This window comes from Pleurodeles waltl, chromosome 5 (assembly GCF_031143425.1).
Source record: "Pleurodeles waltl isolate 20211129_DDA chromosome 5, aPleWal1.hap1.20221129, whole genome shotgun sequence".
NCBI classification, from domain to species: domain Eukaryota; kingdom Metazoa; phylum Chordata; class Amphibia; order Caudata; family Salamandridae; genus Pleurodeles; species Pleurodeles waltl.
In genome coordinates, this window is record NC_090444.1 from 105,194,942 (window position 1) to 105,208,009 (window position 13,068).

The 13,068-nt window shown below is 49.8% G+C and overlaps 1 protein-coding gene across 1 annotated transcript in view; it reads left to right on the forward strand.

The window, feature by feature from the left end:
- Positions 1-13,068, forward strand: part of LOC138295428 (cysteine-rich venom protein-like) — a 115,272-nt gene that overhangs the window by 19,577 nt on the left and 82,627 nt on the right. The window contains exon 4 of the mRNA XM_069233725.1: positions 194-284. Coding sequence (XP_069089826.1) covers positions 194-284 — 91 coding nt within the window. The remainder of the gene's footprint in view (positions 1-193; positions 285-13,068) is intronic.

Sequence of the window (13,068 nt, forward strand, 5' to 3'; positions counted from 1 at the left end):
ATATGGCGTGGCGAAAATTGCCTCCTTGAGCCACCTTAGTGTAAAACAAAATGACACTAGTGTGGCGCAAGGGCCTTGTAAGTCTGGCCCTTAGTTTTTCTATTCCAAGACAAAAATTGCATAATGTGATACAGAAGGATATATTTTGTTTTACAATCATCGGCAAAAATGTTTTTGTTCTCATTCATTGCAGGTGTGGAACAGTGAGGCTGCTGCTAACGCTAAAAGGGTTGCCGAGAAATGCCTCTTTAAACACAGTTCTGAAGCAGAAAGGACAATTAGTAGTAAGTTTACAGTCAAAGATATTCCACTTGTGAATTCAATGTGTCTCATATTAGAACATTGTGATGCTGGCATCTCCATTCAAGAGACCGAGGCAGCAGAAACAATAGACCCTCGTATACGCTCATTCCCACTAACATCTTAGCATCCTAGTCTGCAGCCTCAGCATCTTTCGCGATGGAGTGAGAGAAACTGCGGTTTAAGGTTGTGGCAATCAAAAGTAGGCTTCCTACTGCGTCTTCCCACTGTTCCTGCTTACACTGCAGTGACAGCGTGGGAGAAGGGAGTTAGGCCCATGAGCGTCAATTCACCAAAATGCTAGGGGTAGCGGAAGTGACATCACGTGCCCTTTGACCTCCACTTTCATTCACAGACACACACTTACACATATACACAAATTCAAACTTACACACACACTCTCACATAAACACACTCTCACCCACAAGCACGCACACAACATACATTTAAAAGCATTTTACTTACCTCAGCTGCCATGGAAGGGCATATTCACATTTTTATTACATTATAAGTGTATAATATTTTATTTTTCACTATTAGTGTAATAGAAAATTTACAGAAAACAAAGAAAGTGGAGTTCCAACTGATGTCCATAAGGACGATCTGCCACTGTGTTTCTGGCACTGAATTTGGCACCTCTGAAGCCAGGGGTCACAAAGGCAGTGCCAGGGGTCACAAAGGGAATGCCAGAGGTCGCATAACGTCCATGGTTAGGCCACTGGCAGTGTGGGGACATTTGTGCTGTGATTGATTTCGGTTTTCAGTCTGGCAGTGCCTTTCATCACTAATTGACAATTGCTGCTGTGGCTGTGTATACCCCAATGCAGAGCCACAACATTAATTGTAATTCTTTAAGATTAGGATCTATGGGAGGAGCAAGGGGAGGCAACTGGAATAGGATACAAGCAGGGACATGTTAAGGATTTTGGGTGCTCTGGGCCAAACGTACTTTGGGGCCCCCCATTTGGAACAGCTTTGAATTTATGATCCAATTATAGCTCTTTCATCCCCTCTTTGGCCAGCTCACTGACAGTGCACATTCGTCCAGATTCTAAATGTGTTTACATCTAATATTCAAGGATAGTGATGTGCGTTTTCAATATTAACATTACTGCAAATATCTTCTGTGACGCCCTCCTGTCTCTCATATGTGAGGTCTTATTTTGATAAATAAACTTTTTTTATGGATGTTGCATGAAACATAAACACAAAATTTATCTGCAAAATGATTGTAATTGACTCCTATACTCACATTCAAAATAAATTAAAGGAAAGCAGTATTTAAAACAATCTATTCAAGAATTATTTAAGTTCATCAGTGCAAAATTCTCTGGAGAACAGAGCTGGCTCTATTAGGGGGCCCCCTGAAAAGCTGGGGACTTGGACCAGAGTCCACTTTGCTCATGCCTTAAAAGATCTCTGGACACAAGTGCTGATGCTAGCTCTTAAGATACCAAGAATATCTCAAAGCCAGGGGCGGGTTTAATGTGGAATGTGGGCTTCCGAAATAGCTACCCTTACAGACATAGGGCCTGAATTAATGTTTGGAGGACTGGTTACTCTGTTGCAAACATGACGGATATCCCTTCTCCTGTATTATGATCTCCAAAGGCTATGAAGAGATTGTAATACGGCAGACTGGATATCCGTCACAATTTTGACAGAGTAACCCCCTCCTCTAAACTCTAAATCAGACCCTTAGTGTGTTTTCAAATATCAAATGCTGTGTCTCAAAGACCTCAAAGACACACTTAAATGTTACTGAGCATGACAGATTTACCAGTAAATTGAGTGATCAACCCTTGCCATTCTTCTTTCATTTCACTCTGGGTTGTGGTGATATGGGAGGTGCACAGTGTACTCCTGATGAATTGCATGTACCAAAAGAATCTAGGGGTTGCATATTTGTCTATGTCTGGATATATGTAGGCTATAGTTTTGTACCTGTATAATGTTATTCCAAAATCTGTTTGAAGTCCTTAGATGTAACTCCTTTGATGTGGACTGGCATCTTCAACTGTACTCTGGACCCCCTAAGGACAGGATATATTGAGTAATACCTTATCTCAGGGTATCTGCATCTAGATCTTTGGAGAGGGTGCGTCACTAATTTGGACCTGTTGATGTGTCTTGATTCCTTCTACTTTGGGGCACATACCCAATTAGGGGCCAGTTGTACGACCATTATTTTTACGACTTGCAAAGTGCGAAGTTTTGCAACTCACAATTTGCAAGTCACAAAAGGAAATGTACTATTGTGTTACAGACACATTTTGCAATTCTCAATGGGTTCGCAATTGACCTGCCTCATCAATATTCATGTGGGAATGGGCAATATCACAGGGATGGTGGCCTTGAAATAGAGCACATTTTTTTTTTGCAGCGCGTTTTCCTGTGTTGAATGCACTCCTAGCTGAAGTTGTATGCTCTTCAGCTGGAGTGCGGTTGGTTCTGTGGCTACATTTTGTGGCCTGAAGAGTGTTAAAGAAAGATTCAAACACACATGTATGGTTATTTGGAATTAAGGGCCAGATTACGTACCTTTATTCTTGTCAAAAAAAGGCCTGGCACCTGAGGGGGGAAAGGCCTGGCAGCAAAGGGGGTAAAGGAAAACGGAATGCATTTTAGAAACAAAAATGAAAAGTTTTCTTTTCATTTTTTCAGAGCAGGCGGTGGTCTGTGGGACTGAAAAAATATTTTTGCATGCATTCACAAAGGGGAATGGGTCGGATGGGGACCCCTTCCCGTTTGCGAATGGGTTAGCACCAATTTGAAATTGGAGCTAACTGTGATTGTTTTGTGACCACATTCACGGTCACAAAACAATCATACATCGTACTGCGACTCGCAATTAGGAAGAGAACACCCCTTCATAATTGCAACTCTCAAACCTTTTTTGCGATTCGGTAAATACATTACCGAATCGCAAAATAGGGCTTGTAAATACCAAAATGATTTTGTCTTGTCAAAAACTGCCCGATTACGACAAGAATGTAGGTATGTAATCTGGCCCTTAATTCCAAATAAACATACATGTGTGTTTGAATCTTTCTTTAACACTCTTCAGGCCACAAAATGTAGCCACAGGACCAACCGCACTCCAGCTGAAGAGCATACAACTTCAGCTAGGAGTGCATTCAACATATAACATAAGCTCCCCTGGGGAATGACCCAGAAGACGTACAGTGTTTTTAAACTATCCTGGGGGTCTGATGTGTTCCTTGCAACCACCCACAGTACTTTTGTAAATTGTTGGTGTTGCCAGTGCCCCTCCCTGGGAAACACAATAAGGGCAATTTTACAAACAAAGCCAATGCAGGGGATTATTGGGTGCTCCAGAGAGGGAGCAGTGAATATTCTATGATAACAGCGGCCTCACTGCTTCAATACTATTTTTTTGTAGTGAGGATTTTTTTTTTTTTAATGGATGCGCTGGTCCCATGCAGGGCAGTGACAGTGTCACAAATTGGGGCCCTGAGGTGGGGGGGGGGGAGGGGTACGACCACAGCGGCCTCACTGCCTCACTTGTTGGCACCCATCGTGGATGCTGTAGAAAGGCAGCTGCATTTGTTTGCTCCTGCCCAGCTGGGACCAGCTTTTCTCTCTGCTCCCACTGAGTGATAGTAATCTAGTGTTCCCTGCCAATGGTGTCACAGGCAGGGAACAACAATGTGCAGGGAAATGGAGTTCACAGACATAGTTTTACATTGGTCCCTGGGTGATAGGGTCTCAAGTGCCATAACCTAGCCCTGGGTGGGGGACTCCACGCTCCCTCCCCAAATAAATATGCATCAGGCCCCTGGGGATGGGGTCTCAATGGCCATAACATAGCTTTCTGCCAAATGTGGTGTAATTCCATTCAGCCGTTCTGGCTGTAGCGCTGTTCAATTTTCTTATGGGAAATTGCATGAAGAAAACATGAAGGACCTGAGTTGACTTAACCTTCTTTGGGGAATGTTTTGTGAAGATTTATCAAATGCCCCCCTAAGTTGCTAGTGACCCAAATAACCCACTGCAGTCCTAACTATAACTACACAGTTACATCACTCATGAAATATTTTATGATATAATTGATAACATCACTGCAATACCTAAGCAGCATCATAAATAACAATGTGCGTGTAGTGTGGCGAGTGAAGTGAGAATACATGTTCTTCTTTAAATAACGTTTTAGTCCTGCATTGTGAAGTAATATCATTCACTGTCTTGGTTTCATCACCAGATTGTCATCAAATAGCATCAATAGCCAACATGTGTTTCGTCCGCATTGCTGTAGCATATTGTATTTTTGTCTTTTTGGTCTTATTTTCTTCAGATAAATATTATCTATTTTCCTAAACTGGTGTGGAGTACTTTCTGTAGTGTTTTCATGTTACTGTATGAGTTGTTGCACAAATACCTTACACATTGCCTTCTAAGTTAAGCCTGTCTACTCTGTGCCAAGCTACTAGAGGGTGGCACAGGATAATTTGGATTGTGTTGTGACTTACTCTCACTAGGATTATGGTCCCTACTTGGACAGGGTACATACTTCTGGAAACTAGAGACACAGGGGGTCATTCCGACCGCCGGGGCCGGGGTCGGCGGGAGCACCGCCAACAGGCTGGCGGTGCTCCGCAGGGCATTCTGACCGCGGCGGTATGGCCGCGGTCAGAACAGGAAAACCGGCGGTGTCCCACCGGTTTTCCGCTGCCCTGAGAAATCCTCCATGGCGGCGCAGCTTGCTGCGCCGCCATGGGGGATTCTGACCCCCTCACCGCCATCCTGTTCCTGGCGGTTCCGACCGCCAGGAACAGGATGGCGGTGAGGGGTGTCGTGGGGCCCCCGGGGGCCCCTGCAGTGCCCATGCTAATGGCATGGGCACTGCAGGGGCCCCCGTAAGAGGGCCCCACTTTGAATTTCAGTGTCTGCTTAGCAGACACTGAAATTCGCGACGGGTGCTACTGCACCCGTCGCACCCTTCCGACTCCGCCGGCTCCATTCGGAGCCGGCTTCCTCGTGGGAAGGGGGTTTCCCGCTGGGCTGGCGGGCGGCCTTCTGGCGGTCGCCCGCCAGCCCAGCGGGAAAGCCAGAATGGCCTCCGCGGTCTTTCGACCGCGGAGCGGCCATATGGCGGCGACCGCCGCCCGCCGGCCTCAGAATGAGGCCCACAGTTTCTAACATTGGTGATCAGCAGTGAGGAAAGGACTTGTATTTGTGCATTGCCATACAATAGCTACGTGTACTCTACTACGCACATTTGAAGACCATTTTGATTGTTTTCCGTTTTTGTAATTTTCTCTACTTCACATTTTTAATACATAATTTACATCATGTCTCCAGCTGGTTCTACAAGTGAAGTCATAGAGTTTGAGTTGGTTAAGCTGGAGGATTACAGTGTTAGCCATTTGAAAATCTTCTTCAAAGGGATGGGGGTACCAGTCCAAGGAGGCACCAAGATGGTGGAGCTTCAAAAGACACTGAGGGCCTGGGCAGAGTCCCACACCCAAGAGAATGATGAGTTGGGAGAGCCTGTGAAAGGCTCTTCCAAGGAGCTACCTGCAGCAGTTGAGGGGGACATCCCTGGATCTGTGCTACCTGGGAGGGCTGGAAGCAGTTTCTCCAGTTATGGTTTGACCCGAGAGGAGAGGAAAGAGAATTCCTGCTGCAGTTGGCAAAGTTAAAAATAGAGTTCGACAGGGAAACGAGGTGAGCTGAAGCTGAAAGGGAAACTGAAAGAGCCTTAGCAGAAAATAACTACTTCTGGCTCCTGAATTGAGCCTAAAATAGCTGGAACACAAGGCCAGGCTGGCATATTCCAGCAGTAATGGTGGCAGCATACATACAGTAGTTGACGGAGATAAGAAGGTTCTGTACCCAAGGAGTTGGTGCCTACTTATGTGGTGGGAGATGACATTGATAAGTGGAATTCTGCTTATGAAGTTGTACTGAGGGCACACAGCGTTCCTGAAGAGCACTGGGGGGTGGGTCTGTGGAAACATGCACCCACACTTGGGAGGGACACACTTCTGACATTAGAGGTTGGAGACCAGACCAAGCACACTCCCATGAAAGACATTTTAATTGCCAAATTTGGACTGACCCCTGATAAGAATCGCCAAAACCTCATGAAGAGCCAGAAGCTCACCAGCCAATCCTAGGTAGATTTAATTGATTACTTCAGTAAGGCACTGAAACGATGGGTGTGGGGCAGCAAAGTCAGTGATTATGTTGGGTTGTACAATTTCATCTTGAAAAATCACAAGCTCAGTACTTGCTTTACAGAGTTGCGCCAGCACCTAGTTGACAGTAAGCTGATGGATCACACAAAGCTTGCTGAGGAGGCAGACCTCTGGGCTAGCACCAGAGTGTCCTAAAATGTATCTGAGGGGGAAGCCCCCCCAAGGGCTGTCAGAGTTCCCAACAGAATGAAGAGTGGAGGGGAGAAAAACTCAAAAGTAAGGAGTCCTCGAAAGCCCCCCAAAAATAGTTCCCAATGGAGTAGTGGTAACCAGTCCCAGTCCTTATCCTAAGAAGAAAGGGTTCTTTGATCATAAGACAGGGAGGTTTGTACCCCAATGTGAAGAGTGCTCCAAGTATGGGCACTTTAAGTGTGACTCAAAATGTCCAAAGAGGGCACAGCCCCCCACTGGTGGGCAGACACCTGGGTTGGCTTGTGTGGCGCTCGGGGAGGAGATAGTCCCAGATAAATTTGAGGAACAGACAGAGGTAACCCTAGTGTCCCCGGGAGATGGTAAAAGCCCACATGCCTGCCAATACTTCCAAATATAGGCAGTGGGTCAATCAATCAATCAATGCATTTATAGAGTGTGCTACTCACCCGAGAGGGTCTCAAGGCGCTGGGGGTGGGGGGTGGGTTACTGCTGCTCGAAAAGCCATGTCTTGAGGTACTTCCTGAAGGCGAGATGGTCCTGGGTAGTTCTTAGGTGTGCGGGGAGGGAGTTCCATGCTTTGGCTGCCAGGTAGGTGAAGGATTTTCCTCCTGCGGTGGTTCTGCGGATATGTGGGACGGTGGCGAGGGCGAGGCTGGCTGAGCAAAGCTGACGGGTGGGCGTGTAGAACGAGAGGCGGCTGTTGAGGTATTCGGGCCCATGTTGTGGAGAGCTGTGTGCGTGGGTGAGGAGCCTGAAGGTGATCCTCTTGTTGACGGGAAGCCAGTGCAGGTGTTTCAGGTGGGCGGATATGTGGCTGTGGCGCGGGATGTCGAGGATGAGGCGTGCGGAGGCGTTCTGTATGCGCTGAAGACGTTTCTGTAGCTTTGCGGTGGTCCCTGCGTATAGGGTGTTTCCGTAGTCCAGACGGCTTGTGATGAGGGCATGGGTAACTGACTTTCTGGTTTCGGCGGGGATCCATCGGAAGATTTTCCGGAGCATGCAAAGGGTGTTGAAGCATGATGACCAGACGGTGTTGACTTGCTTGGTCATAGTGAGGAGGGGGTCCAGGATGAATCCGAGGTTGCGTGCGTGGTCAGAGGGGGTTGGTGCGGGCCCAGAGCCGTGGGCCACCAGGAGTCATCCCAGGCGGAAGGGGATTGTCCGAGGATGAGGACCTCCGTCTTGTCTGAGTTCAGTTTTAGGCAGCTGAGCTTCATCCATTCCGCGACGTCTTTCATTCCTTCCTGTAGGTTGATTTAGGTGGTGGTTGTGTCTTTGGTGAGGGAGAGTATCAGCTGGGTGTCGTCGGCATAGGAGATGATGTTGATGTTGTGTTTGCGAGCGATGTCAGCGAGGGGGCTCATGTAGATATTGAAGAGGGTTGGGCTGTGCGAGGAACGTTGGGGTACGCCGCAGATGATCTCGGTGGGTTCTGAGCGGAAGGGCGGGAGGTAGACTCTTTGGGTTCTGTCGGAGAGGAACAAGATGATCCAGTCAAGGGCCTGTCCTAGGATTCCAGTGGAGCGGAGGCGGGTTATTAGGGTGCGATGGCACACGGTGTCGAAGGCAGCCGAGAGGTCCAGGAGGATCAGGGCGGTTGTTTCTCCGTTGTCCATCAGAGTTCCGATGTCGTCGGTGACTGCGATGAGGGCGGTTCCCGTGCTGTGGTTGGCCTGAAATCCTGATTGGGAAGGGTCGAGCGAGTTGTTAGCTTCTAGAAAATTGGTCAGCTGCTTGTTGACGGTCTTCTTGATGACCTTGGCCGGGGAGGGGAGAAGAGAGATGGGGCGGAAGTTCTTCAGGTCGTTGGGGTCAGCCGTTGGTTTTTTCAGGAGGGCGTTGACTTCCGCGTGTTTCCAGCTCTCGGGGAAAGTGGCAGATGAGAACGAGCTGTTGATGATGCTCCGGAGATAGGGGGCGATGATGGAGTCGGCTTTGTTGAAGATGTGATGGGGGCACGGGTCCGAGGGGGACCCGGAGTGGATGGTGTTCATGGTGATTCTGGTCTCCTCAGAGCTGATGGGGGTCCAGGCGTTGAGTGTAGTGGTGGGGGCTGTTGGTTCGGTGGTGGGTGGTGGGGTCTGGGGTCCGAAGCTGTCGTGTAGGTCTGTGATCTTTCGGTGGAAGAACGTAGCGAGGGAGTTGCAGAGTTCTTGTGAGGGCGTGATGACGTTGGAGCTGGCACTGGGGTTGGAGAGCTCTTTGACGATGTTGAAGAGTTCTTTGCTGTTGTGGGTGTTGTTGTCTAGTCGCTCTTTGAATGATGTCCTTTTGGTGGAGCGGATCAGCTGGTGGTGTTCACGGGTGGCGATCTTGAGGGCTGACAGGTTTTCTGTGGTGCGTTCTCTGCGCCGTGTTTTTTCGAGGGTACGGCAGGATTTCTTGGATTCTTTGAGGGCGTCCGTGAACCACGGGGGTTTCCTGATGCTGGTCACGCTTGGGTGGCTTTTAAGTGGAGCGAGGTTTTCGGCACAGTTGGTGATCCACTGTGTGAGGCTGAGGGCTGCGTTGTTGGTGTCAGTGGTGATGGCTGGTGGGTTTTGGTTCAGTGTTGAGAGGAGCTGCTCTGTGGAGATTTTGCTCCAGTGTCTGCGGGGGATTTGTTGTGTGCGATGGTGGTGGGTCTCCCGTTTGAAGGTGAAGTGGACGCATCTGTGGTCGGTCCAGTGTAGTTCAGAGGAGTGGCTGAAGGATATGTGGTTGCTGGCGGAGAAGATGGGGTCGAGCGTGTGGCCAGCGGTGTGGGTGGGGGTGTTCACAAGTTGCTTGAGTCCGAGGTTGGCGAGGTTGTCGAGTAGGGTGGAGGTGTTGTTGTCGTTGTTTTTCCCCAGGTGGAAGTTCAGGTCCCTGAGGAGGATGTAGTCTGGTGAGGCTAGGGCGTGCGGGCTGATGAAATCTGTGATGGTTTCGCTGAATTGGGCGCGTGGGCCCGGGGGCCTGTAGACGAGAGTTCCTCTGAGGGTGGTTCTGGGGTCAGTGTGGATCTGGAAGTGTATGTGTTCGGCGGCGAGGGGGGTGTCTTCGGTGGTGGTCGTGATGTTGATGGAGTTCCTGTAGATGATGGCGATTCCTCCACCGGTTTGGTTGATGCGGTCCTTCCGGGCGATCTTGTAGCCGTCGGGGATGGCTATGGCGATGTCAGGAGCCGAGGAGGCGTTCATCCAGGTTTCTGTGATGAAGGCGACGTCTGGTGCTGTTGTGTCCAGGAGGTCCGATAGTTCGATGGCGTGTTTGTGGACGGAGCGTGTGTTGAGGAGGATGCCATTGAGGTGGTTGTTGGTGCGAGGGCCGGTGGGAGGTCTGCAGGCTCAGTGGAATGTGTACTTGCAGGCTTGGCAGGTGAAGGGTCCATGAGTACGTTTAGGGCTGGCTTGGTAGCAGGTGGCTGTTCGTCCGGGTTTGAGGGCGTTGAGGGAGACGGCGTCGTATCTTAGACGTGTGTTTTGAGTGCGGTGGGGGCCAGGGGTTCTGGCGATGGGCGCGGTCCAGGTCGCAGACGGGCGCAGACGGGCATGCCTTTGGCGCGCCTTCGGCGCGTCCGCGCAGCGGCCGCCATAAGAGGGAAGGGGGGGAGGAGGGGTCAGCAGGGAGGCGGGAGGGGGACAACGAATGGGAGCAGGGGAGGCGGGCCGCACGGGTGGCAGCGACGGGAAAGCGGGGAGCGGGAAAGCGGGAAAAGCGCGACAGGAAAGAAAAAGAAAAAGAGATTCACAGTAGAAGAGCGCAACAGGAAAGAAAAAGAAATACACAGTAGAAAAGCGCAACAGGAAAGAAAAAAAAAGAAATTCATAGTAGAAAGGTGCAGCAGGAAAGAAAAAAGAAAAAGAGATTCACAGTAGAGGAGCGCAACAGGAAAGAAAAAGAAATACACAGTAGAAAAGCGCAACAGAAAAGAAAAAGAAAAATAAATTCACAGTAGAAAGGCGCAGCAGGAAAGAAAAAGAAAAAGAGATTCACAGAAGAAAGCTCAAAGGAAAACCTAAGACCTTCAAAGAAGTGGCAGGGGCCTGGCAGGCGGAGTTGCAGCGGCGGGGAAGCGACCTACCCGAGGTCACCATTAATAGGCAACGGGTGGAGGTCCTACGTGACACAGGAGCCAGCATGACAATTGTCAGGTGTCAGCTGGTGTCAGCTGAGCAGGTCCTACTGAACACATTCCACCAAGTCATAGTCACCAACAATCCTGAGAGCCATCTACTGGTGGCTCTATTTACCTTTGAGTAGGGTGGGGTCTCTGGTACTCCGAAAGTAGCTGTGATCCCTGCCAGGCCTGAAGAGTGTCCATTAAGCAATGGCCTGGAACACACTACCTGGAAGGAGGTAGAGCTCAGGTCTCACCTGGAGATGATGGGATTGTCTGAGCGGGTCTGTATGACCACACAGTCCATGACTGCCCGGGAGGTGAGTCAAGGGAGCCAGCTGCCAAGAAGAGGGGCAAGGGGCACGGAAAACTGGGACCTGAGGTTCCTGCGGTGGAGGTTGATGGGGTCCCTGAGGAGGAGGCCCCTGAGCCATACGAGGAGGACATTGCCGCTATAAGTGACCTACCGGAGCTTGGTGGCTGGCAAGTTGAGGGTGGGCCGACCAGGGAAGAATTCTGCAAAGTGCAGAAAGAGTGTCCCACTCCTGAGGGCTTGAGGTGACAGGCCCCTGGCCATGCAGCAGGTGAAGCCTCTGGGGATCACCTAATCTACTGGGAGAATGATCTCCTATATAGCAAGTCTAAAGCTCTGGGTGCTGGGGCAGCATGGGTGCTGGTGGTCCTCCAGTGTTACTGGGCCTTCCTACTGGGTTTTGCTCATGACATACCCCTGGCTGGACATTTAGGGCAAGACAAGACCTTCGCCAGGCTTGCCGCCAACTTTTAGTGGCCCAGAATGAATACAGCCTCAGATACATTCTGCAGGCCCTGTCCTACCTGCCAGGCCAGTGGGAAGTCAGGGAAAAAGCTGAACGTTCCTCTGATCCCACTTACAGTCATTGGCACCCCCTTTGAAAGGGTAAGCATTGACATCATTGGTCCATTGGACCCCAAGACAGCCCTAGACAACAGGTTTATCCTGGTCTTGGTGGACAATGCCACATGCTACCCAGAGGCAATCTATCTGAGGATGGTGACCAGAACTTTGATGGGGATCTTTACCCATGTGGGGTTCCGCAAAGAGATAGTGTCTGAAAGAGGTACTAACTTCATGTCTGCATACATGAAGTCCATGTGGGATGCGTGTGGTGTAACTTACAAGTTCACCACACCCTATTACCCCAATCCAATGGTCTATTTGAGAGATTCAACACAACCTTCAAGGGCCATGAGGAGTAAATGGGACAACCTCCTGCCTTGCCTTTTCTACACCTAAAGGTAGGTGCCACAGAAAGGAGTAGGGTTCAGTTCCTTCAAACTTCTCGATGGCCACCCTTTCAGGGGACCACTTAGCATTGTCAAGGAGGGGCAGGAGAAAGCTCCCAAAGACACCCCCATCCCCCAAGATGTGGTCAGCTACATGTTGACCCTGCAGAAACAGATGCGCTGCTTCTGTAAAAAGGCCAAGAGCTGCCTCAAGGCCACCCAGGAGGTAATGAAACGCGGGTATGACCAGAAGGCCACTCTGGTGGAGTTTCAGCCTGGCCTCAAGGTATGGATTGTGGAGCCAAGAGAGCCCAGAACTCTTCACGACCGCAGGACTGGCCCATATGAGATCAAGGAGCGTAAGGGGGAGCACACTTACCTAGTGGATCTACATAGCCATAGGAACCCCCTGAGGGTGCTCTATGTTAACAGAGTCAGGCCTCACAATGAGACGTCCGAAGTGAGCATGCTTCTTATGACAGATGAGAGGGTGGAGGAAGAGAGTGAACCTCTCCCTGTCCTTCTCTCTACATGTGAAAATGGTGGGTCAGTGGAAGGTGTCAACCTCTCTGCCATCCCAATCCCAGAGCAGCAAGGTGACTGTCACCAGTTGCTGGGACAGTTTGACTCCCTGTTCTCACTCTCACCTGGACTCACACATCTGTGCGTCCATGACATTGACACAGTTGACAGTCCCCCTGTAAAGAACAAAATGTAAAGGTTTTCAGACAGGGTGAAAGCCAGCATCCAGGAGGAAGTCCTCAAGGTGGTAGCCTTAGGGGTGATTGAACTCTCTAGCAGTCTCTGGTCCATCCCCATATTGTTGGTACCAAAGGCCTCCCCACCGAGCCCTAACCAGAACTTCACTTCTGCATAGAATACAGAGACCTCAATTTCATCACCAAGACTGTTGCACACCCCATTCTCAGAGCTGATGGGCTCATTGACAGGATACGTGCTGCCAAAGACCTCAGTACTTTTAATTTAACATCAGGGTATTAGCAGATCACCTTGACTGAGGAAGCAAAAGGGAGGTCAGCATTCTTA